Raw genomic sequence first — 26,648 nt, 5'->3', positions numbered from 1 at the left:
CGGTAGTACCGCGGGCCGGAGCGGTAGTACCGCTTGAGTGCTACAAGCGGTAGTACCGCTCCAGAGCGGTAGTACCGCTGGTAGCCCCCAGCCGTAGTACCGCTGCGGTCTCGTGCTAGTACCGCCTCGATTCGAGGGGTCTTTTTCGTGTCGGGTTTTACGGTACTAGCCGCGGCAGTGGGGGCCGTAGTACCGCTCGTTTGCGGTAGTACCGCCCTGCCACCGCGGTAGTACCGCTCTGGGCCCAGCGGCAGTACCGCGAGGGGGAGCGGTAGTACCGCTTATAGGGCCAAGCGGTAGTACCGTTGGCCGAGCGGTAGTACCGCTCTCTGCGGGGCTGAAGTGGGGGTAACGGCTGGATTTCTTCCCCCACTATATAAGGGGGTCTTCTTCCCCAATGAACCCGATCTTTTGAGCTCGTGTTCTTCCCCCATTGTTGACCTTCTTCGAGCTTGCTAACTCTCAATCCCTCCATGGATTCTTGCTAGTTTTTGAGGGAAAAGAGAGAGGAGATCTAGATCCACATTTCCACCAATCACTTTCTCCTCTTTGTGAGGGGAACCCCTTGGATCTAGATCTTGGAGTTCTTGGTGTTCTCCTTCTTGTTCTTCCTCTCATTTTCCTCCCTAGCATTAGTTGCTTCGGTGGGATTTGAGAGAGAAGGACTTGGGCACTCCGTGTGCCCTTGCCATTGCATTTGGTGCATCGGTTTGAGTTCTCCACGGTGATACGTGGAAGTTACAAGTTGAGAAGCTTATTACTCTTGGGTGCTTGGTGCCCTTGAGCTTGTTCCTCTTGGGTGCTTGGGCGCCCTAGACGGTTGGTGGTGTTCGGAGCTCAATCATTGTGGTGTAAAGCTCCGGGCAAGCGTCGGGGTCTCCAATTAGGTTGTGGAGATCGCCCCGAGCAATTTGACGGGTACCGGTGACCGCCCCCAAGGGTTGCCAAAGTGTACGGGTTCGGTGACCGCCCCCAAGGGTTGCCATTTGTACGGGTTCGGTGACCGCCCTCAAGGGTCCCTTAGTGGAATCACGGCATCTTGCATTGTGCGAGGGCGTGAGGAGATTACGGTGGCCCTAGTGGCTTCTTGGGGAGCATTGTGCCTCCGCACCGCTCCAAACGGAGATTAGCATCCGCAAGGGTGTGAACTTCGGGATACATCGTCGTCTCCGCGTGTCTCGGTTATCTCTTACCCGAACCCTTTACTTATGCACTTTACTTTGTGATAGCCATATTGTTTCTTGTCGTATATCTTGCTATCACTTAGTTGTTTATCTTGCTTAGCATAAGTTGTTGGTGCACATAGGTGAGCCTAGTTGTTGTAGGTTTTGTGCTTGTCAAATTAACCGCTAGGTTTATTCCGCATTTGTTCAAGTCTAAACCGTAATTATTTTAAAGCGCCTATTCACCCCCCCCTCTAGGCGACATCCACGATCTTTCAACCGGGACTAATGGGCTGGCCAGGCTCGAACGAAAGCCCTGTTTTCTACTAGTGCTGCCTTTTTGCAAAGTTGACACCGAACGCGACCATTGGAGGAGGACCCAGAGGAGGCGTGATTGGTGCTATAGCCGCCCCCTCCAGATCGTGAGTTGTTGCTGTAGTTGCCTCCGTTTGGGCGCGGACCCTGGCTGTTACCGCGGCCACGCCCGCCGCTGCTGTTGCCCCGACTCTTGCCCCCCTGGTGATCGCGCCCCCGAGCAGACCCGCGACCACGAGAGGCGGCATTAGCTGAAGACTGCCGCACGTTCATCCCGTGAAGAAGATTCAGGCGCGCGTCAAAGCTTAGCAATTGGGTATTCAGCTCCTGGACGGTCACGGGCTCCACGCGCGCAGCAAGGGCCGACACGACCGGGTTGTAGTCGAGGTCGAGGCCGGCCAGGACTTGGGAAACAATCTCGCCGCTTGTCATCGTCGATCCAGTGCATGCGATCTCATCTGAGAGCGCCTTGATCTTGGCCAAATATTCCGCCATAGTCAGGTTTCCTTTTTTCAGATTGGTGAGCTCAATCCTTGTGTTTATGGCTTGAGCTTGGTTTTGGGCAGCAAACATGGCATGGATCGCTGCCCATACCTCTGCCGGTGTCTGAAGGGTGACCACCTGCGCAAGAATCTCGCGAGACAATGAACCCATCAGAAAACCTTGGACTTGCTGCTGTTGTGCATACCAGAGGACGCGGGCGAAGTTCGCAATCTGCTCCTCCTTGCCATCTTTGGTGATGGTGAGTGTCTCCGGCGGCGCTTGGCTCTCCGGATCGAGGTGGTGGCCCATCTGCGCGCCCTTGATTTGGGGCAGCACAATGGCCTTCCACATGAGGTAGTTTTGCCTCGTGAGCTTCTCCTGGGGTGGTGATCCGATGGACATAGGATAGGACGAGGTGGAGGAGGAGGGTGCGAAGGTGGAGGCTGATGCCATGGATGTGGAGAGGGCACCTATGGTGCTGGCTTGGGTGGAAGCGGTGGTCATGGCGAGGGTTTTTGCGGGAGGGCTAATACTAGATGCGATCCTCTTTCGATGTCTGGGAAGAAGATGCTCTGATTACCATGTAAGAATATTTGAGAAGCGTTAAACCCTTTTCTCGGGTACTGATGTTGCCGTGGCTTACAAGCAGATCGATCGAGAGACCAATCAGGAATACAGAGAGAGTCGGTAACGAAGGAGAGAAACAGAAGAAGAGATAGAACAGGATTCTAGTTCAAACAACTAGTCCTATCTCATTACAATGTACTCTAACAGGGGTGTCTTGCCAGACCGCCGAGTAGGCGAGTTTGGTGGAAAGGCGTTTGCCCTCCCCTGCATATTCTTTTTGTCTGGTACCTGCGTATCCAAGTTAACTGAGACTAAAAGAGCACGTAGAGCAACCAGTTCCTTTGCCGCTGCGTGGGATAATTGAGGAGCTAGGTCTAGATTTAGTTCTGTGGAAGCAAGCACCCGAGCGGTGGAGGCGGCCTATCTAGTTGAATGTGAAAAGAGAGCGGGGAAAGTACAAGCTAGAGAAGTTTGGGTGTTGGGGACCCAAAGGTCGTGCCAGAAGGAGGTGGTAGTTCCGTTGCCCACGGTTACCGAGGTGATTGCCCGGAAGAATTCCAAGCCTTTGAGAATATCGCGCCAAACCGGAGTAGCCGAGGGGTTGTATGGTTCCAAGTCATGGTGGGGGGACCATCCATACTTGTTAATGATATAGCTAGAAGCGGTAGGGAGGCCAGACTCATGGAGAGTGGAGAGGTGTTTGAGAAGCCAGCAGAGGGTTCATCATATAAGTATGGAATGAGTTGGCGCTACACACAAAAATTGCTTGGGTTCACACATTACTCCAACGACCACAACACCAGAACCACAAATTGTTAACCGGTGTTGCTACTTGACCAGGCAAAGTGATCACTGCATATCAGTTCGTGCCAGAATTCGAAAGAATGGAGGTGCAGATAAGTAACTCGTGCAGTTTGAAGTCTGAAAAAAAAAGAGAATATCATAGTCTCTACTATGAAGAAATAGCACATCAAGAAAATTCATCAGGAGATCATGCAGCCTGAATCTGAAGAAATAGGGAGAAAATTGCAGCCACAGTGTCAGATCTGAGCACCAAACAAATTATGACATCCACACTAGACACAAGATCCACTGCACTGCATGACACCTGAACATAGAGTGCACAGTGCACATCAGAAATCCTAGCGAAAGCTAGGAACAAAGATTGATCAATGAGATTGGACAAGCTCGAACACAGTGAAGAATGTTGTCCGGGAGAATGGTGGTGGATCTGGCCGTGTGGCTGGCTTCCGCTGGCCATCGTCGGAAGATCTTGCCGTGGTAGCTGAAGTGATAGGCAACTTCGGCTACTTTTCTTGGTTGACATTGAACATTGAATTCCATAGCCAACGGTTCCATGGACTACTGCAAAGGTGAGCTCGTGGTCCTGTCCTGTTCCAAACACAACCTAAGAATACTGGTGTACTCATATAAGCTAGAGATTTTCCGTTCTCTAACATGTTATCTTGAGCCAAGATTTATAGTTTTCGTCGGAAGCCGCAACTCGTCCTCTCAGTCTCGAATCTCAATGTATTTTTTTGGGTCTCTTATCCTCATCTATCTATCTTCTAGATTGATTCATGATCGCTCCCGTTGCTCAGCTCTCCCTGGGTCGAAGTCTCCGTCGCCCAACTCTTACCCGTTGGATCGCCGTCACTCAGGTCGACTGATTCCACCCTCTGGCTTGACCCCAGGCTGCTCCGCGGCGTCTATTTCTCGCATTAAGCGAGACTAATGGTAACTCTCGCGTCGAGTGGTACAGTATTGGGCCGGGCCGTTACACGTGTGCAGTGTTTAAGAAAGGACAGAAGAACGGTCCTAGCCACCAGGCTACACTCAAGCTCATGTTAAAGTAGCTGGGCAGGTCATATTTGAGACATAAAGTAGCTGGGCGCGCCCTATTTTTCCTTTCTTTCTCCATTTTCTTCTACATTACTTGGTTTTTCTTCCTTTTTTGCTTTTTGTTCTTTTTTCTTCTCCATTTTTCTTTGTTTTTTTATTTGTTTCCTCAGGTTTAACTGTTTTTCTCGTTTTATTTTGTTTATTTTACATTTTTTTCTCTGGTTTAATTTAGTTTTCATTTTTTTAATTCTTTCTTCATTTGTTTCTTCGTTTTTTTTCTTTTTTGTTTGGTTTTCTTTTTTCTTCTCCATTTTTCCTTTCTCTTTTGTGTTTTCTTATGTTTGTTTTCGTTTTCACTCTACATTTTTGTACATGTCAAAAACATCTTTTTAATAAGCGATCAACATTTCTTGTATCCACGTTCAACATTGGACGCTATTTCAACCTTTTATAAATACTTGTTCAACATTTTAATAGTTATTCAACTTTTTTCAAATACTTGTTCACAACTTTTAAACCTATTCAACATTTTCAATACTGGTTCAATATTTTTCATATACTCGTTCAACATTTTTCAATACATATTCAACATTTTTCAAGTACTTGTTCAACATTTTTAATACTTATTCAATATTTTCAAATACTTGTTAAAAAAAATTAAATTCTTGTTCAACATTTTTAAATACTTGTTCAATATTTTTGACATACTCGTTTAACATTTATTAATACCTATTCAATATTTTTCAGATACTTGTTCAACATTTTTATACTTACTCGACATTTTTCAAATATTTGTTCGACATTGTTTACTTACTCAACATTTTTCCAAATGTGTTTTTGAAGAGTGTTTTTTGTAATATATACTTGTTCAACATTTTCTCCTGCCATGGTGCTCGTGTGGTTCATACCGTCCTCACAGCTGTGCCGCTCGCATGGCTCCTCCCTCCCCACAGCTATGACGAGGCAGTGCGATGGGCGCTGTTGCAATTGGGGGGCAGTGGCGGCCATGGGTGGTTGTGACAGGCGGTGCAGCTGAAACGACCTTGGAGGTGTTGCGACCAACACCAATCTACGGGCGCTAAAATAAACAGATGCTAGTGATGGAGAAGAAGGCCTCTGGTGCTGGAACCGGCGAGTTTCTTTGTTGGAACCAGCCGGCGAAAAGCTGTAACCACCGGCTGCCGGTGGTGGACACGGCGGCCTCTGGTGTTGCAACCGGCGAGATTTTTTGCTAGAACCGGTCGGCGAAAAGCTGCATCCACACATGACTAGTGCTGGAACCGGACACCGCCTTTTTGTTTTGCTACAATCGGCAAAAAAATTGCTGGAACCGGTGTGATTCTTTTGTTGCGACCATCGGCTGCGGCGCATTTTTTGCTGGAACCGTGATGATTTTTGCTCGGAAACCGTGATGTTTTAGCTACCACCGACGAAACCTGGCTTGTTGTTGAGCATTTTTTTGCTGAACATGGTGGTGGATGCCAACGGCGGCGGCGAGCAAAGGCAGTGACAACGGGAATGCGACAACTACAATGACCACACATTGAAACTGGCTGATGGAGAGCTGCAAACGGTAGAAGCTGGAGCTTTACAACACTCGTGTTGCAATCCTGACGGCCGCACGATGAGAGGCATCAAGCCAGGAGTGCGTACGCGGCAGTGGTGCAACGGGAAGACGGAGAGGCGAGGCGGTTGCTGTGCTAGGGTCCGCAGACATGAGTGGGTGGAAGAAATGGGACGCGCCATGCATTGACCCAGTGGGGGGAAGGAGACCGGATCGGGGCCGCATCCATCGGCTCGGGAATTTGGCTGGCTGGACGGCGCCTAGCGTTGGCCTACAGAAAGGGTTGAGCCCCATTTTTCCTTACCTTGAACGGAAACCTTATTCCCCTCCCATTTATATGTGACGTGGATGGGCATCAGACGTAGATCATGAAACGAGGTATGGGAATAACTGTTGGGGAACGTAGCATGCAATTTCAAAAAAAATCTTATGCTCACGCAAGATCTATCTAGGAGATGCATATGAACGAGAGGGGCAGAGTGTGTCCACGTACCCTCGTAGACCGAAAGCGGAAGCGTTAGGTTAACACGGTTGATGTAGTCGAACGTCTTCACGATCCAACCGATCCAAGTACCGAACGTATGGCACCTCCGAGTTCAGCACACGTTCAGCTCGATGACGTCCCTCGAACTCTTGATCCAGCAGAGGGTTGAGGGAGAGTTCCGTCAGCATGACGGCGTGGTGACGGTTATGGTAATGTGATCCGCGCAGGGCTTCGCCTAAGCACTACGACGGTATGACCGGAGGAGTAAACTGTGGAGGGGGGCACCACACACGGCTAAGAGAACAATTGATGTGTCTTTGGGGTGCCCCCCGCCCCCGTATATAAAGGAGGGGAGGAGGAGGTGGCCGGCCCTAGGGGTGGCGCGCCATGGGGGGAGTCCTACTAGGACTCCACTCCTAGTAGGATTTGCCCCCCTTCCTTCCAACGGAGAGGGGAAAGGGGAAAGAGGGGGAGAGGGAGAAGGAAAGGGGGGCCACGCCCCCAACCCCTTGTCCAATTTGGATTGGGCAGGGGGGGCGCCACCTCTTGTGGCCTGCCTCCCTCTCTCCACTATGGCCCATGAGGCCCATTAACTTTCCCGGGGGGTTCCGGTAACCTCCCGGTACTCCGAAAAATCCCCGAATATCTTCGGAACCATTCCGGTGTCCGTATATAACCTTCCAATATATGAATCTTTACCTCTTGACCATTTCGGGACTCCTCGTCATGTCCGTGATCTCATCAGGGACTCCGAACAAACTTCGGTCACCAAAACACATAACTCATAATACAAATCGTCATCGAACGTTAAGCGTGCGGACCCTACGGGTTCGAGAACTATGTAGACATGACCGAGACACATCTTCGGTCAATAACCAATAGCGGAACCTGGATGCTCATATTGGTTCCTATATTCTACGAAGATCTTTATTAGTCAAACCGCATAACAATATATGTCATTCCCATTGTCATCGGTATGTTACTTGCCCAAGATTCGATCGTCGGTATCATCATACCTAGTTCAATCTCGTTACCGGCAAGTCTCTTTACTCGTTCTGTAATGCATCATCCCGCAACTAACTCATAAGTCACATTGCTTGCAAGGCTTATAGTGATGTGCATTACCAAGAGGGCCCAGAGATACCTCTCCGATACACAGAGTGACAAATCCTAATCTTGATCTATGCCAACCCAACAAACACCTTCGGAGACACCTGTAGAGCATCTTTATAATCACCCAGTTACGTTGTGACGTCTGATAGCACACAAAGTGTTTCTCCGGTATTCGGGAGTTGCATAATCTCATAGTCAGAGGAATATGTATAAGTCATGAAGAAAGCAATAGCAATAAAACTTAATGATCATTATGCTAAGCTAACAGTTGGGTCTTGTCCATCACATCATTCTCTAATGATGTGATCCCGTTCATCAAATGACAACACATGTCTATGGTCAGGAAACTTAACCATCTTTGATTAAGGAGCTAGTTAAGTAGAGGCATACTAGGGACACTCTGTTTGTTTATGTATTCACACATGTAGTAAGTTTCTTGTTAATACAATTCTAGCATGAATAAAAAACATTTATCATGATATAAGGAAATATAAATAACAACTTTATTATTGCCTCTAGGGCATATTTCCTTCAGTCTCCCACTTGCACTAGAGTCAATAATCTAGATTACATAGTAATGATTCTAACACCCATGGAGTCTTGGTGTTGATCATGTTTTGCTCGTGGAAGAGGCTTAGTCAACGGGTCTGCAACAATCAGATCCGTATGTATTTTGCAAATCTCTATGTCTCCCTCCTTGACTTGATCGCCGATGGAACTGAAGCGTCTCTTAATGTGTTTGGTTCTCTTGTGAAATCTGGATTCCTTCGCCAAGGCTATTGCTCCAGTATTGTCACAAAAGATTTTCATTGGACCCGATGCACTAGGTATTACACCTAGATCGGATATGAACTCCTTCATCCAGACTCCTTCATTTGCTGCTTCCGAAGCAGTTATGTACTCCGCTTCACACGTAGATCCCGCCACGACGCTCTGCTTGGAACGGCACCAACTGACAGCTCCACCATTCAATATAAATACGTATCCGATTTGTGACTTAGACTCATCCGGATCAGTGTCAAAGCATGCATCGACGTAACCATTTACGACAAGCTCTTTGTCACCTCCATAAATGAGAAACATATCCTTAGTCCTTTTCAGGTATTTCAGGATGTTCTTGACCGCTGTCTAGTGGTCCACTCCTGGATTACTTTGGTACCTCCCTACTAAACTTATAGCAAGGCACAAATCAGGTCTAGTACACAGCATTGCATACATGATATGACCTATGGCTGAGGCATAGGGAATGACTTTCATTTTCTCTCTATCTTCTGCAGTGGTCGGGCATTGAGTCTGACTCAACTTCACACCTTGTAATACAGGCAAGAACCCTTTCTTTGACTGATCCATTTTGAACTTCTTCAAAACTTTATCAAGGTATGTGCTTTGTGAAAAACCCATTAAGCGTCTTGATTTATCTCTATAGATCTTGATGCCCAATATATAAGCAGCTTCACTGAGGTCTTTCATTGAAAAATTCTTATTCAAGTATCCTTTTATGCTATCCATAAATTATGTATTATTTCCAATCAACAATATGTCATCCACATATAATATTAGAAATGCTACAGAGCTCCCACTCACTTTCTTGTAAATACAGGCTTCTCCAAAAGTCTGTATAAAACCATATGCTTTGATCACACTATCAAAGCATATATTCCAACTCCGAGAGGCTTGCACCAGTCCATAAATGGATCGCTGGAGCTTGCATACTTTGTTAGAACCTTTAGGATCGACAAAACCTTCTGGTTGCATCATATACAACTCTTCTTTAAGAAATCCATTAAGGAATGCAGTTTTGACATCCATTTGCCAAATTTCATAATCATAAAATGCGGCAATTGCTAACATAATTCGGACTGACTTAAGCATCGCTACGGGTGAGAAGGTCTCATCATAGTCAACTCCTTGAACTTGTCAAAAACCTTTCGCAACAAGTCGAGCTTTGTAGACGGTAATATTACCGTCAGCGTGAGTCTTCTTGTTGAAGATCTATTTATTCTCTATGGCTTGCCGATCATCGGGCAAGTCAACCAAAGTCCACACTTTGTTCTCATACATGGATTCCATCTCAGATTTCATGGCCTCAAGCCATTTTGCGGAATCTGGGCTCATCATCGCTTCGTCATAGTTCATAGGTTCATCATGGTCTAGTAACATGACTTCCAGAACAGGATTAGCTTCCTCACTAATTGGTGTAGGAATCACTGGAACTGATTTCTGTGATGAACTACTTTCCAATTCGGGAGAAGGTACAATTACCTCATCAAGTTCTACTTTCCTCCCACTCACTTCTTTCGAGAGAAACTCCTTCTCTAGAAAGGATCCATTCTTAGCAACGAATATCTTGCCTTCGGATCTGTGATAGAAGGTGTACCCAATAGTCTCCTTTGGGTATCCTATGAAGACACATTTCTCCGATTTGGGTTCGAGCTTATCAGGTTGAAGCTTTTTCACATAAGCATCACAACCCCAAACTTTAAGAAACGACAGCTAAGGTTTCTTGCCAAACCAAAGTTCATATGGTGTCGTCTCAACGGATTTAGATGGTGCCCTATTTAACGTGAATGCAGTCATCTCTAAAGCATAACCCCAAAATGATAGTGGTAAATCGGTAAGAAACATCATAGATCGCACCATATCTAATAAAGTACGGTTACGATGTTCGGACACACCATTACACTGTGGTGTTCCAGGTGGCGTGAGTTGCGAAACTATTCCACATTGTTTCAAATGAAGACCAAACTCATAACTCAAATACTCACCTCCACGATAAGATCGTAGAAACTTTATTTTCTTGTTACGATGATTTTCCACTTCACTCTGAAATTCTTTGAACTTTTCAAATGTTTCAGACTTATGTTTCATTAAGTAGATATACCCATATCTGCTCAAATCATCTGTGAAGGTCAGAAAATATCGATACCCGCCGCGAGCCTCAACACTCATCGGACCGCATACATCAGTATGTATTATTTCCAATAAGTCAGTTGCTCGCTCCATTGTTCCGGAGAACGAAGTCTTAGTCATCTTGCCCATGAGGCATGGTTCGCAAGCATCAAGTGATTCATAATCAAGTGATTCCAAAAGCCCATCAGCATAGAGTTTCTTCATGCGCTTTACACCAATATGACCTAAACGGTAGTGCCACAAATAAGTTGCACTATCATTATTAACTTTGCATCTTTTGGCTTCAATATTATGAATATTCGAGATTCAACAAAAATAGACCACTCATCAAGGGTGCATGACATAAAAGATATTACTCATATAAATAGAACAACCATTATTCTGCGATTTAAATGAATAACCGTCTCGCATCAAACAAGATCTAGATAAAATGTTCATGCTCAACGCTGGCACCAAATAACAATTATTTAGGTCTAAAACTAATCCCGAAGATAGATGTAGTGGTAGCGTGCTGACGGCGATCACATCGACTTTGGAACCATTTCCCACGCGCATCGTCACCTCGTTCTTAGCCAATCTTCGTTTAATCCGTGGCCCCTGTTTCGAGTTGCAAATATGAGCAACAGAATCAGTATCAAATACTCAGGCGCTACTACGAGCATTAGTAAGGTACACATCAATAACATGTATATCAAATATATACCTTTCACTTTGCCATTCTTCTTATCCGCCAAATACTTGGGGCAGTTCCGCTTCCAGTGACCAGTCCCTTTGCAGTAGAAGCACTTAGTTTCAGGCTTAGGTCCAGCCTTGGGCTTCTTCCCGGGAGTAGCAACTTGCTTGCTATTCTTCTTGAAGTTCCCCTTCTTCCCTTTGCCCTTTTTCTTAAAACTAGTGGTCTTGTTAACCATCAACACTTGATGCTCCTTCTTGATTTCTACCTCCGCAGCCTTTAGCATCGCGAAGAACTCGAGAATTGTCTCTTCCATCCCTTGCATGTTATAGTTCATCATGAAGCCTTTATAGCTTGGTGGCCGTGATTGAAGAACTCTGTCAATGACACTATCATCAGGAAGATTAACTCCCAGCTGAGTCAAGTGGTTATGGTACCCAGACATTTTGAGTATGTGTTCACTGACAGAACGTTTCTCCTCCATCTTGCAGCTATAGAACTTGTTGGAGACTTCATATCTCTCAACTCGGGCATTTGCTTGAAATATTAACTTCAACTCCTCGAACATCTCATATGCTCCATGACGTTCAAAACGTCTTTGAAGTCGCGATTCTAAGCCGTAAAGCATGGCACGCTGAACTATCGAGTAGTCATCAACTTTAGTCTGCCAGACGTTCATAACGTCCGGAGTTGCTCCTGCAGCGGGCCTTGCACCTAGCGGTGCTTCCAGGACGTAATTCTTCTCTGCAGCAATGAGGATAATTCTCAAGTTACGGACCCAGTCCGTGTAGTTGCTACCATCATCTTTCAACTTAGCTTTCTCTAGGAACTCGTTAAAATTCAAGGGAACGGCAACACAGGCCATTGATCTATAACAACATAGATATGCAAAAACTATCAGGACTAAGTTCATGATAGATTAAAGTTCAATTAATCATATTACTTAAGAACTCCCACTTAGATCGACATCCCTCTAGTCATCTAAATGATCACGTGATCCATATCAACTAAACCATGTCCGATCATCACGTGAGATGGAGTAGTTTTCAATGGTGAACATCTCTATGTTGATCATATCTACTATATGATTCACGTTCGACCTTTCGGTCTCAGTGTTCCGAGGTCATATCTGCATATGCTAGGCTCGTCAAGTTTAACCCGAGTATTCTGCACGTGCAAAACTGGCTTGCACCCGTTGTATGTGAACGTAGAGCTTACCACACCCGATCATCACGTGGTGTCTCGGCACGACGAACTATAGCAATGGTGCATACTTAGGGAGAACACTTATACCTTGAAATTTAGTGAGGGATCATCTTATAATGCTACCGCCGTACTAAGCAAAATAAGATGCATAAAAGATAAACATCACATGCAATCGAAATATGTGACATGATATGGCCATCATCATCTTGTGCTTTTGATCTCCATCTCCAAAGCACCGTCATGATCTCAATCGTCACCATCTTGACACCTTGATCTCCATCGTAGCGTCGTTGTTGTCTCGCCAACTATTGCTTCTACAACTATCGCTACCGCATAGGGATAAAGTAAAGCAATTACATGGCGATTGCATTTCATACAATAAAGCGACAACCATAAGGCTCCTGCTAGTTGCCAATAACTTATACAAAACATGATCATCTCATACAATAACTTATATCTCATCATGTCTTGACCATATCACATCACAACATGCCTTGCAAAAACTAGTTAGACGTCCTCTACTTTGTTGTTGCAAGTTTTACGTGGCTGCAACGGGCTTCTTACCTACGCATCAAAACCACAATGGTGTTTCGTCAAGTTTGCTGTTTTAACCTTCAACAAGGACTGTCCGTAGTCAAATTCGATTCAATGAAAGTTGGAGAAACAGACACCCAGCAGCCACCTTTATGCAAAACAAGTTGCATGTCTGTCGGTGCAACCGGTCTCTACGGGTTCGAGAACTATGTAGACATGACCGAGACACATCGCCGGCCAATAACCAATAGCGGAACATGGATGCTCATATTGGTTCCTACATATTCCACTAATATCTTTATCAATCAGACCACATAATAACATACGCCATTCCCTTTGTCATCGGTATGTTACTTGCCTGAGATTCGATCATCGGTATCATCATACCTAGTTCAATCTCGTTACCGGCAAGTCTCTTTACTTGTTCCGTAATGCATCATCCCACAACTAACTCATTAGTCACATTGTTTGCAAGGCTTATAGTGATGTGCATTATCGAGAGGGCCCAGAGATACCTCTCCAACACACGGAGTGACAAATCCTAATCTTGATCTATGCCAACCAAACAAACACCTTCAGAGACACCTGTAGAGAATCTTTATAATCACCGAGTTACGTTGTGACGTTTGATAGCACATGATGTCTACTACACAACCTTCTTCTTGTTGACGTTGTTGGGCCTCCAAGTGCAGTGGTTTGTAGGAAAGTAGCAAATTTCCCTCAAGTGGATGACCTAAGGTTTATCAATCCGTGGGATCATAGGATGAAGATGGTCTCTCTCAAAAACCCTGCAACCAAATAACAAAGAGTCTCTTGTGTCCCCAACACACCCAATACAATGGTAAATTGTATAGGTGCACTAGTTCGGCGAAGAGATGGTGATACAAGTGTAATATGGATGGTAGATATAGGTTTTTGTAATCTGAAAATATAAAAACAGCAAGGTAGCAAGTGGTAAAAGTGAGCGTAAATGGTATTGCAATGCTAGGAAACAAGGCCCTTTCACTAGTGCAAGTTCTCTCAACAATAATAACATAATTAAATCATATAACAATCCCTCAACATGCAACAAAGAGTCACTTCAAAGTCACTAATAGCGGAGAACAAACGAAGAGATTATTGTAGGGTACGAAACCACCTCAAAGTTATCCTTTCTGATCGATCTATTCAAGAGTCCGTAGTAAAATAACACGAAGCTATTCTTTCCGTTCGATCTATCCTAGAGTTCGTACTAGAATAACACCTTAAGACACAAATCAACCAAAACCCTAATGTCACCTAGATACTCCAATGTCACCTAGATACTCCAATGTCACCCCAAGTATCCGTGGGTATGATTATACGATATGCATCACACAATCTCAGATTCATCTATTCAACCAATACAAAGAACTTCAAAGAGTGCCCCAAAGTTTCTACCGGAGAGTCAAGACGAAAACGTGTGCCAACCCCTATGCATAAGTTCAAAAGGTCACTGAACCCGCAAGTTGATCACCAAAACATACATCAAGTAGATCTTGTGAATATCCCATTGTCACCACAGATAAGCACATGCAAGACATACATCAAGTGTTCTCAAATCCTTAAAGACTCAATCCGATAAGATAACTTCAAAGGGAAAACTCAATCCATTACAAGAGAGTAGAGGGGGAGAAACATCATAAGATTCAACTATAATAGCAAAGCTCACGATACATCAACATCGCGCCGAATCAAGAACACGAGAGAGAGAGAGAGAGAGAGAGAGAGAGATCAAACACATAGTTACTGGTACATACCCACAGCCCCGAGAGTGAACTATTCCCTCCTCTTCATGGAGATCGCCGTGATGATGAAGATGGCCACCGATGAGGGATTCCCCCTCCGATAGGGTGCCGGAACAGGGACCCGATTGGTTTTTCGTGGCTACAGAGGCTTACGGCGGCGGAACTCCCGATCTAGGTTATTTTCTGGAGGTTTGGGTATTTATAGGAATTTTTGGCGTCGCTCTCACGTCAGGGGGGCTCTCCGAGTCGTCCACGAGATAGGGGACGCGCCCAGGGGGTAGGGCGCGCCCTCCACCCTCGTGGACGGCTCGGGACTCTTCTGGCCCAACTCTTTTACTCAGGGGGCTTCTTTTGGTCCATAAAAAATCATCAAAAATTGGCATGTCAATTTGACTTCGTTTGGTATTCCTTTTCTGTAAGACTCAAAAACAAGGAAAAAACAGAAACTGGCACTAGGCTCTAGGTTAATAGGTTAGTCCCATATAAAACAGCATATAAATGCATATAAACATCCAAGATGGATAATATAATAGCATGGAACAATAAAAAAATATAGATATGTTGGAGACGTATAAGCATCCCCAAGCTTAATTCCTGCTCGTCCTCGAGTAGGTAAATGATAAAAATAGAATTTTTTATGTGGAATGCTACCTAACATAATTATCAATGTAATCTCTTTATTGTGGCATGAATGTTCAGATCCATAAGATTTAAAACAAAAGTTTAATATTGACATGAAAACAATAATACTTCAAGCATACTAATAAAGCAGTCATGTCTTCTCAAAATAACATGGCCAAAGGAAGCTATCCCTACAAAATCATATAGTCTGGCCATGCTCTATCTTCAGCACACAAAATATTTAAATCATGCACAACCCCGATGACAAGCCAAGCAATTGTTTCATAATTTTGATGTTCTCAAACTTTTTCAACTTTCACGCAATACATGAGCGTGATCCATGGACATAGCACTATAGGTGAAATAGAATGGTTGTTGTGGAGAAGACAAAAAGGAGAAGATAGTCTCACATCAACTAGGCTTATCAACGGGCTATGGAGATGCCCATCAATAGATATCAATATGAGTGAGTAGGGATTGCCATGCAACGGATGCACTAGAGCTATAAGTGTATGAAAAGCTTAACAAAAGAAACTAAGTGGGTGTGCATCCAACTCGCTTGCTCATGAAGACCTAGGGCAATTTGAGAAAGCCCATCATTGAAATATACAAAGCCAAGACAAGAGAAGACAGCAGCCAACTGCCGACAAACTCCTCATGTATACCGCTATGCACAGCCTGCATCTGATGTCTCCAGATGTGATGTATTGCTCTAAGAGCATCTCCAACAGCGGCGCCAAAAGACGCGCGCGCGGGGTAAATTTTCACTTTAGTGCGCGCGGGACGTTTTCGCGCGCTCCAGCGGAGGCGGGAAACTAGCGCACGCGGGAAAAGGTGGCAGCTCACGCGCTAGATTTGGCGCACCGCATCCGGCGCGCCTATAAATTGCGGCGCTCGCCACGCGGCCTCCACACTGCTACGCGTGCTCTCCCCGCTCCCTCTGCCGCTTGCTCGCCACTTGCTCGCCCCGTCACCACCGCGCCACCATGCCGCCGGGGATCGTCTGGCTACTGCGGCGTCTGCGAGCGCCCCGGGGGCACCTACTACGCCGAGATCCGGTCCGGCGACGTCCGGCTCAGCCTCGGCACGTTCGAGACCGCACACGAGGCCGCCCACGCGTACACGCGGCGGCGTGGCGCCTACAAAGGCCTCCGTCGTAGATGAACTTCCGCGACGTCTACACGCGCGAGCAAGCGCAGGCCGTCGCTCCTCCGCCTCGTCTTATCACGGACCAGGACCGTGCGGAGCACCGTCGGCGGCAGCGCCGCCTCCTCATCGCCGAGGAGGACGAGCGAGCCATGGCGGAGTGGCGCCGGCGCCACCTGGAGGACGTCGCCAACGAGCGCGCCTACTGGGCGGAGAGGACGGCAAGGCGCCGCGCAGAGCGGGCGGACAGGCGTCGGCGGAAGGCACTGGCCATATCGCAATGCGATATCATTGAAGCAGGTGGGGAGTCGATCTTTGAGGATAATGATCCTCGTTGGGAGGACATTTGGCTCGATACCTCGGACAACACCAGCGAGGATGATGATGATGAGGACGACACGGAGTAGGTTGTAGTTGCATCATAGTTTATCTAGTTGCACCGTAGTTTTTATTATGTAGTTGCACCGTAGTTTTATTATCTATCTATGCTATAAACTATGTAAAATATCTATGTATCGTTTTATCTATGCTATGATGAACTATGTATCGTTTATTTTATATCTAAAAAATACCTATGCAACCTAGTCCGGAGTGTTCGTGCGAGAGCGCGCGCTATATTTTAGCGCGACTACTGGAGCTACGCGCGCGTTAAATTTACCGCGGCCGCTGGAGCCAGCGCTCCCGACCGCGCCAAAGCAGGCGATCGGCGCGCTGCAAACTCATTTTTAGTGCGCCGCGCGTTGGGCGGCTGTTGGACATGCTCTAATGTGCTTCCATTCCATGTGTGAATTAAAGTCATCACATAGTTTTTTGGACATGCTAAACCTGCCGGAAGGATTCAATTGATCTCATCACTGCAATCCAATATCCGTCACAGGTAGCTCAGCCATTGATGCCAGCCATTACAATTGATCGGGTAGGCTAGAAGAACAATCATGCCTACCATCGACTCCAACTGCGAGAGCAATGAATCAACCCATCAAGTACTGCCTAAGTGTGGCTGGACGGCTAGGATTTCTGGATCCCGACGCCACTATACCGGTCGAGTCCACGAGGACATGCCCTTTGCTGCTGGTCACTGATGCATGCGTGTGCGTATAATGATTAGATGTGATCAGTAGGATGTTCGGATAGGCAGTATTTTTTTTTTACAGTTGTGTCTATGTTCTGCTCAATATTCACATGCCAATGATCATGCTGACTTCATGGCGAAGAATAGAAGTGACTTAATGTGCAAATATAATTGTTAGCGTATTCATCTATCTTATATGTCTATTTTTCTAATTTTGTTTGCGAATATCTATCTTACATGTCTAACCTACAATATAAATTGGAAACTGTAGCCAGAATTGTTTTGGCATATCCGGTATTATCATTACAAAAACGAAAGCTGGTAGAGTATAATTGAGAAAACAATATAAATTAGACTCTTATATTGTTCAGGAAAAGAATGAATGGTCACGGAGGGTCATAAGCACAATATGTTATTCAAGTATATAACCATAGATAGATGTCTTAATATAATTGAAGTATCAAAACTAATCATGTGTAAATATAATTATTTGCGTATTCATATACATTATATGTCTAACCTACAGTATAAATTGGAAAACTGTAGTAAGAATAGTTTTGGCATATCCTGTATTATCATTACAAAAACTAAAGGTGGTAGAGTATAATTGAGAAAAACAATATCACTCTTATATTGTTCTGGAAAAAAATGAATGCTCATGGATGGTCATAAGCACAATATGTTATTCAAGTATATAACCATATATATATGTCTTACTACAAATTCATTCAGTTTAGACATATTATTTATTTTAGGTAGTCTAATTATAAACATCTATCGATGATTTTCACTGCAATTCCAGTTTACTTATCCTATTTTCAATTTGCTTTGGTTTGGCAGGGTGGATTTTACAAACATTTTTCTCCGTTTCTCATGTGGATTTATGTCTTAAGTAATTGGCTATACATAGTAGTTAGTCTCGGATGCTCATACTAACTTTTGATTGAAAGGAAAATAATTATTCACACTTTCTTTGATGAAGCTGATATATGTTTAGCTCACAATATGTTATTACGGTCAACCATGACTATTTTGAGGTGCCCGTGCGATCGCACGGATTGGCGACTAGTGTGCTAAATTCTCCACACAAGACACAAGTGACAAACTTGGAAAATAACAAAATCCATGAGACAGAGAAGAACAAATCACCTGGCGCCCCTTTCCCTTGTCTGCAGCTTTGTTGTGCTATTTGTCTCCAACAGTGCAAGATCGATGTTGCTAGTCTGACCCAAAAATATCAAAACTTTCAATATCTCAGGAATCTGGAAGGATATGCTTGTTCATCTGTTGCTGGATGGGATGAAATGGGATGGACAGATGCTTAATCAGTAGTAATTGCATTGCTCTGGTGATGTGGGCACCAAGCCCGGCATCAACGTAGGAAAATAGATTAGATAGATGAATTGACTCGCAGTTGAATAATTCTAGATAAAATGAACGTAAAGAGAAACATAAGCAAGAGGTGTGTGCGAGGGTACTTGATGGCGGCCACGGCTATTGTGATGAGGATTGTGCGGAGGCCGTGGTCGGCCACGCCGCGCCTTCCCTCAGGTCACTGCGGCCAGCGCGACGCCCTCGTCCAGTCTCTCCTGCTTCTTCAACGACACAGCCCGGACTCCCGGCCCCCTTCAGCTCTGCGAGCTCCGCTCCGCTGCCACGGGTGATCTGCTCCTCCACGAGTCCGCCGCGGGTGTGGAGGCTCACGACTTCGAGAGGATAGGAGGTCTGGGGTTGGGCGAGGTGACTTTGATGCGATGCGCCGCAGCAACCAGCAGGCCGCGGCACATGTATGGACGGGGGAAGAGCTGCCGTGTGTGGTTGCCGTGGCTGTGGGCTCTCAGCGGTGGTGGGTATGGCTGTAGCTACTTGGAGCTCGGAAGAGAATGGAGAGACGGAGGTGACGGCGGCGGCACATGCCAATTTTTGGGCAGAGATGAGCTAGCAGCCCAGCGGCGGCGGCGGCTTGCCGGAGAGGGAGACGAAAAAAAGGGATCGGTCGCATGGCGTGGTGGTCAACACGGATCGTACATCTCGATTGCACGCTGACAGTCGGGACCCACTGGCCCTGTACATTCCTCGAGCCGGATTTGGCAAATCCGGCCCCTCAAACGCCCGTGGGCCCGGACGCGTCCGCGGACACTAACCAGGCACCCCTCAAATGTTACGCCATACGTCCGCATACTGTAAATTCCGATCCTCAAATCCATGCACGTCGATCATATGGTACAAAGTGTCGAATGCCAAATTTCGAAACAAAGCAAAGCAAATCATAGTTCAACGAATCGGACATAGCAAAATGAAATCAATGTCCGATCGTGACGGATGTCCTCGGGTCACTGGCTGGGCGCCTGCTCCGAGCAGAATGCGTCCTGCTCGTCCTGCTCCGCCTGCATCCGGGTTGCCTGCCCAACTGCATCCGGGCCGCCTCCTCCGCTTGCATCCGAGCCGCAGCCACCCTCGCCGCCTTGTAGTCCCTCCGGTCGTTGATCTCCTTCTTCTTGTCCGCAAGCCACTTCTTCGCATGCTCATCCAAGACAGTCTCGTCCGCCAACATGATCTTCGCATCTTCCGCGTCCCGTGCGAGTTGCAACCTCTCCTTCTCAAGCTCTATGTCGCCAAATGTCTTGGCCTTCTCGAGCTCCCATTTGATCGCCGCTTGTTGCTTCTCCAACTCGATCTTCTCCCTCTCAATTTCCAGCTTCTTCTCCGCCCTCGTCTGATCCCACTCCATCATTTCCTTTTGCGCATCCAACATGAGCTTGTACCTCTCCTCCTTCTTGTTCTCCCTCACCGAAAAAATGCCCGTCCATGTTGACGACATTTTGGTAGCCGCGGCATCACAGGCGGCACGTGCCTTCTCCCACTTGTTTCCCATGACTTGGCGGTTGTCCTTTGGCACGCTAGCTTTTCGATTCTCCACGACAACATCATCCTCTTCATCGTCCAACCCAATTGATTGGTTGGATCTTGAATCATTATTCCTCTTCTTGCCGGACTTGAGGTCGGCCACAAGTTAGTTCCACTTCGTCTTGCCATTCAATATGACCCAACAATGGCTAAAAGCAAATGGCTTCTTCTCCATCCCGTGATACAAAGTGGACGCCACCGCCGTCTAGCAAACAACAAATGTATGGGTACGAGAATGCAAATACAAGAAGCATATGCAATAGACGACAAGATGGGGCAATCGAGCTGATGTGAGTTGCAACTCCCATCCCATTTTGAGGGCGTTTGGTCACTTGTGAGAAGTAGCCGACGTACTTGTTCACTCCCCCTTGAATGATCCCCCAACGATGTTGGAGAGATGCCACATTGCGAGTGGTCATGATAGGATGCGGCTCCATATACTCCTTTTGCTCGTGATACTCCTTCCAAATCTTCGTCCAATAGGTGTTCCCCTTTTGCTCGGTGCCGCATATAGGATCCATCGTTGTGGCCAACCAAGCTTTGACCAACAAGATGTCCTCAAATCTTGAGAATCCAGACCTCTTGCCTTCGGCGTATTGGTCTTCTTCTTCTTCTTGCTCGGATTGGGATCGGATGTTGTCCCAACTTCAAATGCGGTGGTGGCCTCCAATTCATACTCCATTTCGGTCGATTCGTCATTGTCATTGATCATGCTCGACAAGAACGCCTCCTACATGATTAAGATTTGAAAGCATTCATCATGAGCGAAATGAACTAGTGGCCTATGCTAAAATATGATCAGACAAGAGTTAAGGAAACGTATCGACTCTTGGTCGGTCATTCTGTCGAACATGTTGAGCGCAGCCCAGGCATTGCAGGAGCCCGTGCTCATCCGCGCCCGAACGAGCTGCAGAGAGTCACACATGTCAACTGCCGGCATCTGCGTGGGCGGAAAGCTCTCCGGAATGGCCCAGCCGGTGCTCGGATCATCATGTGTCCCAAGTGGGTCGGACAGCGGAATCCGCGTAGGCGCTCAGAGGGAAGGGGTGCGGGGATCCGAGCACGGCGGAGGAGACAGCTGCTCCACCATCTCTGAACCTCCATGCGACGCCACCACTGCCTCCCGCTCTTGCTGCCGGCGTCGCCGCAACTTGCGGGCGATGTTCTCCGCCTTGCAAGTCCCCGCCGACGAAATCATGCCTCCGACGGACGAGGCGGACTGCGTCTCCGTCGTGGTGGTGTGGGTCGGGCTGGACAACATCTCCGGCGGTGGATCGGTACCGGAGGTGAGGATTGGAAGCAAGGGTGGAGGCCGGCGAGGGTTCGGGCGCGGGAATGGTTGGAGGGCGGCGGGATTGGAGGAGGAGGAAGGGTTTGGTAGATTTGGTGTAATTTAGGGTGGGGTCGGGCTGTCGGGTCCAACGTGGCGGGCGTGCCCGGGTGCCCCAATATCCGCCCCATATTTGGGCTGGATATGGGGGGTGCCTGTCAGGCCGGGCGTTTTAGGGCCTTTTGAGAGGCCCGTCTGGTTAAAAAAATCGTGACCGAGCAGTGACCGGGCGGCCCGCTCGGGCGTATGAGGCGGGTTTGAATTTATAAAACTAATTGAATACCTGTCAATCTTTTTTAGTGTCCACCAAATATACGAAATTAATTGCTTTATAGGAAACTAATTGCTATAGGCATAAACCTTTATGCGGTGCCAAATGGATTAAATACATACATGCTACACTTGCCTTCAAGAGGAGGACAATGCGGAACATATTTTGGTCGAGTGCGTGTACAAGAGGGAAGTGTGGCACAACATCTTTGATACACTGGGCTTGGGCGGGAGAATACCGGAGGCACAGGATTACCTGTTGGACTGGTGGCTGGAACGGAGGGTGGCCTTTAGTAGGGGAAGTAAGCGAGGCTTTGATACTCTCATCATTGCCGTCATTTGGGCATTATGGAAGCAACGGAATGCGAGTGTTCCACAAGATTAGCCAGCAGATGAACGCTACGGATTTGGCCAATGTCATCCTGGGAGAGCTGAGGGAGTGGAGGTCGGCCGGCCTGGGTGTTGGTGGTTTTGACGCGTTTTGTGAGAGAGTAGGCATAGTATAGTGTGTGGGTTGTAAACGGTTGTGTGCCTTAGACGGATGTACGCATCCACCATAAGACATCTTGTACATTGTCTTTGCTTCCTTCTATAAAAAATATGGTATGTCATTGGAGTACTCTCGAAAAAAACTCTTCCCATACACCACCACCCTTGTTCATCGTCGGAGCACCCTCCATGCTTACTGGTCGCCGCCATGTGAGGGAGAAAAGGGTAAGGAGATGTAATTCGTGGGTTGCAGATGGAGTGGGAGAAAAAAGCCGGCCATGTTTGAACCGAAAAATCTGTACTGGAGAAAAAAACAAAAGTGGGTGGACGTGGCTATAGGGCTTGACAAAAGGAGCAGAACATGGACACGAGAGAAACGGGAACACTACGTATTTTTTATATAGGGGAGAAAATACAAGGAGAGATAGGAGAGAAGAGTTATGTTACAGTAATGAGGCCTCACGAACCCATGTCAGAAATGAGAAGAACAATTAATGACTACTCACGATCTTGCGGTGCATACTCCTTTTTACCGTTCCACATGTAATAGGACATCAGACCAACATAATCAGTATATTACCTCACAGGAAAACATGCAAGGATTCCATATGCACCCTCGATAGGTAGTTCGTTTTAAGTGAGAAGGATGCATGTTTGTGCGGAGCAAGGATTCATAGTATAGCTTAATGTAAACATGTGAATATTCCATTCATAATTTGCTGCCATCCATGTGATTTTATTTGGCAACTAACACTAAAGCGAGACCAAAATCAAAGTATCACAACTTATCTCACGCAACCTCCTGGCCCGCCATAGAAACATCGAGCATGATCAATAGGAGTAATAGAGTGGCATTTGCCATCAGTGACTAATGGGGTTAGGTTTCCCGTGATTGGGCTGCTATTCCCATCCTGGTTGATGAATCGAAGGTCAGTGAATGATGCGGCGCGACCCTTGCCACCATTTGGGAAGGCGCCGCTGCCCATTGGAGGAGTTGGAAGTGCTTTTGTAGATTTAACAAATCCACCAAAAGACATTACATTTGCCTTTTGTGCTAAGTAGCTGAATATGGACTTTGGAAAATATCCCACCCCTGTGGGGATGTTGTTGAAGCCGTAATAGACCCACCAGTCACCACTTGTCTTGTCCTGAAATTGTTTAGCCTTCAGGTTAAAGCCCTTAACATTTAATTTATACTTTTGACATAAGTTATGACCATTTTTTCAGGTTATAAAAATGATGCACCTTTATCAGCCGTGTAGTAACATCGTCAGAAGGGAAAAATCATGACCGTGAAATGCATACAAAAAGTATGCAACTCTTACCTTAAGCACTCTGAGAGTGATATTTTGAATAGGTCCAGGAACATGAGAAACCGGATGTATAGCATCACCTGGAGCTATAACAGCGTCATTTACACGTACAAAACCAGGGCAGTCCATGTTGTAGCAGCCGGTTTCAAACCCATCTCTCTGTTGCATACATTTTCATTTGTGTTCTATCAGAGTAAGATCACTTTTTCTACGGGAAATAGTAAGACACTTTTAAAATCATAATTCACAGCATCATTATCACAGTACCGTCCATAAGGTATAGAAGTGAGGGTGTGAGTCACCATAGCGTTCTGGACGAATCTGTTAAACAAAGGATACGTGTAAGTTAAAAATATGTTATCACACGCAAAGTTTAAAACCGATGAAGATGTGAGAAAGCAATCCATTCAATGGAGAATAAATCAACTTGTTACGGCATCCACACTTTGTGAAGTAAGTCAAAGTTTTACGAGTGTTGACACTTGACTCATAGAGTCTAGCCCAGAATTCAGAAAATAGTTCCACATGTTCATGTAGACATGACTAACGTATCTGTAAAAATTTCTCAAGAATCGTTTCATTTGGGCTACACCAATACACAAAAAAGACAAATATGTGGAAGAAATGCTATCTTGATGAAAATTTACATGTAGCTAGTATCAAAGCGTACATGTAGAAAAAAATATACAAGACTTCTATACTTTACAAATATGTTTTGGGAAAGAAGAGCAAATGGGCTCACTTGAGCCCGAACACCATTTTGAGTTCCTAGTAGCTTTGCACATATTTTCATTGATTCTCCAATTTAGTTCTTAAGTGTTGTCTAGCACTTAAATCAGGAGAAAACTAGGACAAGTTTCTTAGTTTTCGATGGGCATAGTTATACCAAAAAATAATAACTGAGTATCGTTTCATTTTGTATGAACATCCAATCTGAGCTCAAGGATGATTAGGGAACTTTGTAAGTTTGCATGGCATATTTCTGTCACATGATTATTGCAATACCATATTTAAAGCAATTGATTAATATATCCAACTTATTATTTGAATTGAGAGGCTATGTGAATGGGAAGAGAAAGAAATATGATTCTTACATGCCAGCCAACTTGAATCTCATTATAGCTTGATTTATTACTATCTCCGTAATGAGAAACCCAAAATGTAGTCGAACTCCACTGACCATGTTTTAATTCGTGGCCATACACATCCATGGTGGCATGTAAGCCATAGTAGCTGGCCTCAGGACCTCTAGATGATGTATAGTATCCTGCAGTCTGCAAGATGAAAACACTCAAATAAACAACACAACTCATAGAGAAGTAGGGTGACTTATAGGAATGCATAATGCTTATACCTGAAATCATTCTAGAGACATGAGCTTTACTTACAAACTATTTTTCAATCTACATGGTGTTTGGTCTTGTATTAAAATGAGCGAATGAAAACACCTAAAAGGAAAATAGTAAAAGTAATGGACAACTTGTTCTTGGCAATTTGTTTAAGATGATATTATGTCCATTGAGACATACTATTTCACGATTTCTATTTGGCTTGGTGGTTATGAACGTTTCCCCTGCTTAGATAAAATCCTCTAACAAATGATTACATAATACATGCAAATATGCATAGTATGCTTATCGACATAATACCATGGCCTTCTCACAAACATAAATCTTGGCAACTAGTGTTGTTGTTATCTAGAGCAGTTTTCATTCATAGTTTCAAACCTGTCAAAATAGAAAGTACTGCAACATCATACTAAGTTATATTCCATTATATACATGTAAGTATACTTATTGATAGTTGAATATTATAACAAGTACCATATTTCCGAAAATGGTTGTGCCATGATACATATTACAGATTTCAAATAATATATTGTGGTCATTGCGCCTATTAAAGTATGATATTGGGTAATCCTATATAAAATACTTAAGAAAACATGGTGAAAATAAGAAAGTGTAGCTCACATATGCTTCATCTTGTGAACTAGATTCTTGTCCAAAAGTTGTTGCTTCAATGGAGTTTGACTTCAAACTTGTGAGAATTCGTTTGGCTGAACCATGGAGGAAATCTTCTGGTGGTGAATTATTTTCCTTCAAACAAAAATGTAAATGCGTATTTTCAGACACATTTGATGCAAGCAATATATGATGGTGGCAACAAGGGCCACTTGTAGTATCACTATATGTGCTCTATAGTTGTATCAAATGTCAAAAAGTCAATGTTTAAAAGAAGTGAATGGATTCTACAATAACAAGGTATCGGTGACAATAAAAAGAGTTACCCTAATATCAGATCTACCAACCCCACCTTGGATCGACATGATGGATACCAAGAAAGATCTTTATACAACAAGAAGCCCTTAGGATCTAAGATCCTTATAAACCAATTCCTATCCACAACCCCGACCATCTCAATTATATCTACAACGCTACCACAACATAATATAATTTATGTCACAAAAGAAATACTAGCCCTCATATCAATACACCCATGTAATAGTTATATAAAATACTATAGTATTACAATATATAATAGTGTTACCTCTTGAATAGCAGTAAACAACCGAACACCACTTATTTGAAGAGCATGAAAAAAGAAACATAGAGCAATCGCTTGTGGAATTAGAGCAAGCCTAAACATGTTTGTATGTGAAAGATGTAAATCACCGTATGCACCGAGAACTATATATAGAGGGGGTTATGAAATCTTTCACGAAAAGAGCATTTATTGTGGCATATATTTTATTGATATGAAAATTCTTTCTTTAGTATGTTCGTAAAATATTTCTTTAATGCCATTAAACCATACGATATTTATTTTTATAAGGTGTAAATCTTTCTCGAGCAAGCAACATATAAAACTAATTGAATATCT

At 45.1% G+C, this 26,648-nt stretch overlaps 1 protein-coding gene and 1 pseudogene across 1 annotated transcript; both read right to left on the bottom strand.

Moving 5' to 3' along the window:
• Positions 1–1,774: 1,774 nt before the first annotated feature.
• Positions 1,775–1,920, bottom strand: LOC123100896 (uncharacterized; annotated as a pseudogene).
• Positions 1,921–23,164: 21,244 nt separating this feature from the next.
• On the bottom strand, positions 23,165–26,413 carry LOC123100509 (uncharacterized). The gene is made up of 6 exons (XM_044522432.1): positions 26,316–26,413; positions 25,739–25,864; positions 24,863–25,042; positions 24,036–24,089; positions 23,781–23,927; positions 23,165–23,603 (listed from the first exon to the last, which is right to left on the bottom strand). The coding sequence occupies exons 3-6, from the start codon at positions 24,977–24,979 to the stop codon at positions 23,241–23,243; spliced, it is 681 nt and encodes a 226-aa protein (XP_044378367.1). The 5' UTR covers positions 24,980–25,042; positions 25,739–25,864; positions 26,316–26,413; the 3' UTR covers positions 23,165–23,240.
• Between the last annotated feature and the right edge of the window lie 235 nt (positions 26,414–26,648).

Source organism: Triticum aestivum, chromosome 4D, assembly GCF_018294505.1.
Source record: "Triticum aestivum cultivar Chinese Spring chromosome 4D, IWGSC CS RefSeq v2.1, whole genome shotgun sequence".
In the NCBI taxonomy this organism is placed as follows: Eukaryota; Viridiplantae; Streptophyta; class Magnoliopsida; order Poales; family Poaceae; genus Triticum; species Triticum aestivum.
The sequence above is the reverse complement of the archived record's forward strand: the minus strand, read 5'-3'. Positions and strand labels throughout refer to the sequence as shown.